Here is a 5,383-nt window from a genome sequence, read left to right as displayed (position 1 = left end):
TACAGACTTTCTCATTCGATATCTCATTTGAAAATCAGTATTTCCAGTGTGCTATGAGCTATGCACACTGCTTAGCCACTTCCTCATAAAATTCGATTTCCTCCTGTGTGCATCAGTCCTGCACTGCTTTCAGATCATCGAGCTGTTTGTGGAGGGTCACTGGACCCCTGTAGAGTGTGTACAGGCCCAGTGAACTTCACACAGAAATTGCTCCTCTGGTGAATTTTAATACAGCAAAAGCAATCTCATACATGCAAATTACCTTCTTATTCATGTGTAACAGCTAGTGGTTTTAATGTCATGAGAAGTGAAAGACAAAGTGAAAGTAAGAATTAAAATAAAAATGCATGGACTTGCACAAGAACAGCTATGACTTTAACCCGGGCTTTAGTCTGACCTGCAAGTTTATTTCTACTTAATTTTGTACTTTTATTTTTGATCTGAGAAGGAATTAGTACCTTGACTACTTTGTATCTTGCCTTATATTTTTTAAAACATCAAAACGCAGAGAATGTTAGTTGTTCTACTACTGGGATCCATGAAGCAACAGTAGTGGAAAACTGTCATTAGGGGACACACAATATACATTTACAGTATGTCCATATACAGCAATTCACTTCAATTTTGTATTTATCATCTAATGAATATGCACTATGCACAGTTAAACATTAGTTATGTATTGTATTAGCTCTACACTGTTGCAAGCTTAAACATAATTGTGTGCTGCTTAGAGCAGCCCATAGCTGCTGAGAGTATGAATAACACTCTTAAAGGTTAGAAAGTCAGAGGATTTATTCAGCTTTGGCATTTAGTTGGCATAATTAATTAAATTAATTAATTTCCCTAAAAGGGCAATACATTTCTGTCGCCTTTAAAAGTGTTATTAAATTAATTGAAAGGGCACCAAAACTTTTGCACATGCCACATTCACTTTTTAACTTTTCAGTTAAATTCAGCAAATAAAAATAGCAAATAAATGGCAATTGTGCAGAAATGCATCACATTTCAAGTTTGCAATTTATAGAGTTCGTTTTAACTTCTTCAGTGAAACCTGCAATTTTCCAAGGGACCCTTAAACCTCTGCATATAACTGTTGGACCCCAGTAAAAATCAATGAAGACCTACATTACAAATGAACTCTCAAATCTGTGGTGTGCAGATGTACAAATCCGCATTTAAAACGTGTAAACAAACAATCAAATAAAGTCATAATTTACAGACACATTATTCTTAAACTGGTCCCTGCTCGACACATTGCTAAAAAAAAGGGCCCAAAAGGAGCACACGCCAGTGGCAGGATTTACACCAAAAAGCGACGGGGACACATGTACAAAATAAGCAGAGCTCCGTGTACCGGAATAAAACTAGAGGCAGCATTCTCAATATTTAGAAAAACCGAAACAATTAACGGGTGTTTTATATTTAATATGTAAAACTTTCAATTTCGAAATTGCACTAAATATAATAATAATAATAATAATAATAATAATAATAATAATAATAATAACAATAATGTTTGCTTTGACGCATAAATGCTCTTTCAAAATAATACTTTTGTAACGAAATAAAATATGTTTCTAATTAAAAAACAAACAAAACAAACAAAAAAAAAAAAAAAAAACAAATGCAAATACGCAGAGGCAGAAGAGAAGCGCTACGCGGTACAACGCGGCACGAGAATAAAACGTGCGTCCGGACCGGGTCACTTTTCACTGTCGCCGCCTTTTTCATTTTGAGCGAAAATGACCAATGAAAATGAACACGAAATAGTACAGTTATAACGAACGAGTGTCACGTGTAAGAACTCGTAAGGGCAGCGCTGTGCCTGTGGTCACATCGATTCCTAACGGGGAACGACCCAGGTGGTTAGAATCCACCTTTCGCCGCCGTACCTTTCATCAGGTGCTTACCTTCAATTAACAGAGTAAACATTACCCTGCTGCTGCTGTGTAAACGGAACAAGCGGCTCATTTAGTCCCTCGGACAAAAATAGCTTCGACTCGAGGTAAATACAAGCACAGACATTACGGGATACATAGAAAAATGATAAAAAAAAAACATACTTCACATTCTACAAGAGCGAAGAAAAGCCTCCACGTCCACGTGTCCGTTTTGCTGCGCGAGGTCCACGGGCCTCTGGATGTTGCGGTCCGTGGCGTGGACGCGGGCTCCGAAGCGGACCAGGAGCCGCACGGTGTCCAGGAATCCGAGGCGCGCGGCGTCGTGCAGGGGCGTGGAGCCCGTGAGCGGGTCGCCCAGGTTCGGGTCCGCGCCGTGCGACAGCAGGAGTCGGGCCACCGGGACGCTGCCCATCATCATCACCTGGCACATGTCGCGTATCGATTGGTGCGGACAGAAAGAAGAGGCGCATAGGTGTGTTGGGGTGAGGCAAACATTGACAGCTCTCAAATCCATCAGTATTACCGCTGAAAGAGGCCATTTAAGTCAAGAAGTAATCAGGAGAATAATAAAAGAATCATTAAAGGATAAAGAACAAATGGAATGACATGAAACAAGGACAAATGTAAATGTAAAGATTTACGTGCAGGAACAACATCAGAACATTCGAGTCCGTAACTGTTCTTCAGCTGACTGCGTTAGATAAGCAACTTATTGAATTATACAGTATGGTATTATTATTATTATTGGATTCACTCAGGAACGGGATTCTACCTTCATATTGTGGGACAACAACTCCAAACAGTATTTTCTGTCTCATTCTTCTTATTATTATTTTTATTATTACCATTACTATTATTATTATTATTATTATTGTTGTTGTTGTTGTTATTAACATTATTTATTATTATTATTATTATTATTATTATTATTATTGTTGTTGTTGTTGTTACCATTATTCTTCTTCTTCTTATTATTATTGCTGTTGTTATTATTGTTAGTACTTAATGCAATTTCAGACTAAAGTCTAGCTCATCGAGAGTACTTTCTATAAAGTGGTAATTTTAAAAAGAACAATTGCGCTATTTTTACAAAATTGCCCACTGTTAGAAAATGTAGAGTATATTAGTACTCGTCCTGTATTCCGGTGTGTTCATGGTTTTATGACGAAGATATTAAGGTCTGTCATCATAAAGTGCATTCTCGGCCAACTGAAACCAAGCTGTTTAAAAATTAACGCGCCTCTTATTTCACCGATATGACAGTTTAAAGGGGATAAAGTCAGAAGCCTCTTGTTTCTATGACGAATAGCATCTATTTCCATCAAACGTATTGTCCTGTCAAAATTATTATTATTAGCGTATTGTCCTGTCAAAATTATTGTAAAGTGTATTTCAGTGCAGTACTCAGTTTCCCAAAAGGAAGAAGAAGAAAAAAAAAAAACATTAATTTATAAAACAGCAAAAAACTACCTAGTCTTTTTCCTACATAAAAAGATAAAAATGTCAGAGCGGCAATTACATTTTCATGTTTCACAGACTTTACCACAGCCTCATTAAAAAAAAAAAAACAAAAAAAAAAACACACACATTTACTGTTGTTTTTAAATTTCGAAAAATCATTATTGAATTAATTCATAATTGTTTTAGTATTTAGTGTGATGCTAAGTGTTTAGTATTTAAACTATAGATTGTTGCATACTCTCTTTCAGCGCCTCTACTTTTTGCATCGTGTCCGACTCAATAAAACCAGATTATGAACCAGTGAATACATAATGGAGTGTGAATGTGCTACATTGTTTTATGAAATGATCAATAAGGGTGAGGGCGCATGGAAACATGACCCGAGCTGAGCGAAGCCGAAGGGTGCGCACCTGCAGAGCGGTCCGTCCGAAGCGGTTCAGCCCATTGGCAGCGACTCCGCTCTCCAGCAAAGTCCTCACGAGCTCCGCGTTCCCGGTCGCGGCGGCAGATGTCAGCTCGTCGGCGGGGTCCATCGTCGTGCTCGAGCGCACTCGGCCGCGCTCCACCGCGCGCGCGCTTACAGCTCCGCAGCCCTGACAGGTAGCACGCCCCGCATGACGAGACAGTTCACACGGACGTGATCATTCATATCCACCTCTCCACTGTTTTTACACTCCGGTTCAGTGTATAATCATGACGTCGTCTTTAATAGGGCCCCTGCAGCACCCCCGGCCCTCGCTGGGTAAACAGCCGCGCGTCCCCGCTGCGCGACGCTGTCACGGACTGCACACGTGAGCGGACGTGTTGCGGGGCGTTCGTATAGCGGTCACTGCCGGCATGTGTCCGGACTTGTCCCCGTGCGCACCGCTCGCTGCGCGTGAGGCGTCTGCCAGACTCCAGCGCGGAGACTCGGCTCAGAGAGATTCTTTTATTACTGTCGCCACTGCGCCACCTGCTGTCTGCGTCCCTTTCCAGTATCCTGCACTTGACCGCACCCTTGTTTTTTGTACATCATCAGTGTTTAAAAAAACGTTAATTCTCTGTTAATTCCGGAAATAAAAGCGCAGCGGTTGCCCCCTTTTTCTTTAACCATCTGAAATTAAAAGATGATGGACAAGACTCTCGCTTATAAATAAGAGTCAAATTAATAGACGAACTGCCAAATGTATAAACAATTAAAGAAAAAAAAAACGAGGAAATTTAATTCAATGAAAATTACGAAGGTCTCTTGAATGTTCACTAACGCAATACCCTGTTACACATTTTTACCAAATTTTATCCTTTATCTCTAGTGCGGAACGACCATGAGTCTACAGTCAATCTGTAGCACAGTGAGTAGTTAGGCCGTGCGTGTTACATTTCAAAGTTTTAAACTGCTCTGGGACAATTTTACACTTCACGGCCTTTATAATAAAACAATTTCGTTTATTTTCACCGATTAACGAGTATGCCGTTTGCAAATATTTTAAAATTATTTTTTATTTAAAAACCATTTTCTTCCATTATGCATATTATGTATAAGGCTACGATTTTATCGTCATTTCCAAAATATAAAATGAACGATACATAAAATCTGGGTTGAAAATTATCGTTTTTAACACGAATAACATAAGGTACATAAAACAATTAATAAAAGCATCAAAGCAGAACTGATATGGTTTAAACATGTTTGTCGGATGTTTGTCGGATATGTAAGATATCTCAGTTTCTGAAAGATATCTCAGTTTCCGAAAGAATCAAACAAGAATAAACATAAATAAACATAATTTTCTTTTCCGGTATCGAACGTCTACATACAAAAAATATATTACGTTATGATATTACATTTTTACAGTTTTTATACTCTATACTCTATTATTAGGGTCTTTACTTGAATTGACCCGTACTTAAAACAGCTTTGGTCAAAATACTGGCATATGATGATAGTTGGATTTCCCAATTCATTTCTTTGTAAAATCCTTAATTAATAGGGAAATCCAACTATCATCAAATGCCAGTATTTTCAATGCACTAATTACAGT

The 5,383-nt window shown here is 38.6% G+C and overlaps 1 protein-coding gene across 1 annotated transcript; it reads right to left on the bottom strand.

Annotated features, from left to right (window-relative positions):
• Positions 1–1,696: 1,696 nt before the first annotated feature.
• On the bottom strand, positions 1,697–4,215 carry LOC108926018 (cyclin-dependent kinase 4 inhibitor B-like). Its single transcript, XM_029250610.1, has 2 exons — positions 3,773–4,215; positions 1,697–2,322 (listed from the first exon to the last, which is right to left on the bottom strand). The coding sequence occupies exons 1-2, from the start codon at positions 3,893–3,895 to the stop codon at positions 2,065–2,067; spliced, it is 381 nt and encodes a 126-aa protein (XP_029106443.1). The 5' UTR covers positions 3,896–4,215; the 3' UTR covers positions 1,697–2,064.
• Between the last annotated feature and the right edge of the window lie 1,168 nt (positions 4,216–5,383).

This window comes from Scleropages formosus, chromosome 3 (assembly GCF_900964775.1).
Source record: "Scleropages formosus chromosome 3, fSclFor1.1, whole genome shotgun sequence".
In the NCBI taxonomy this organism is placed as follows: Eukaryota; Metazoa; Chordata; class Actinopteri; order Osteoglossiformes; family Osteoglossidae; genus Scleropages; species Scleropages formosus.
Note: the sequence above shows the minus strand (reverse complement) of the source record. Positions and strands in the feature narration are given on the sequence as shown.

Bases quoted from the DNA above. Each gene is read 5' to 3' on its own strand.
- LOC108926018 (XM_029250610.1), bottom strand. From the start codon at position 3,895: ATGGACCCCGCCGACGAGCTGACATCTGCCGCCGCGACCGGGAACGCG. The intron at 2,323-3,772 runs GTGCGCACCCTT...GACATGTGCCAG, and splicing joins TCGGACGGACCGCTCTGCAG to GTGATGATGATGGGCAGCGT.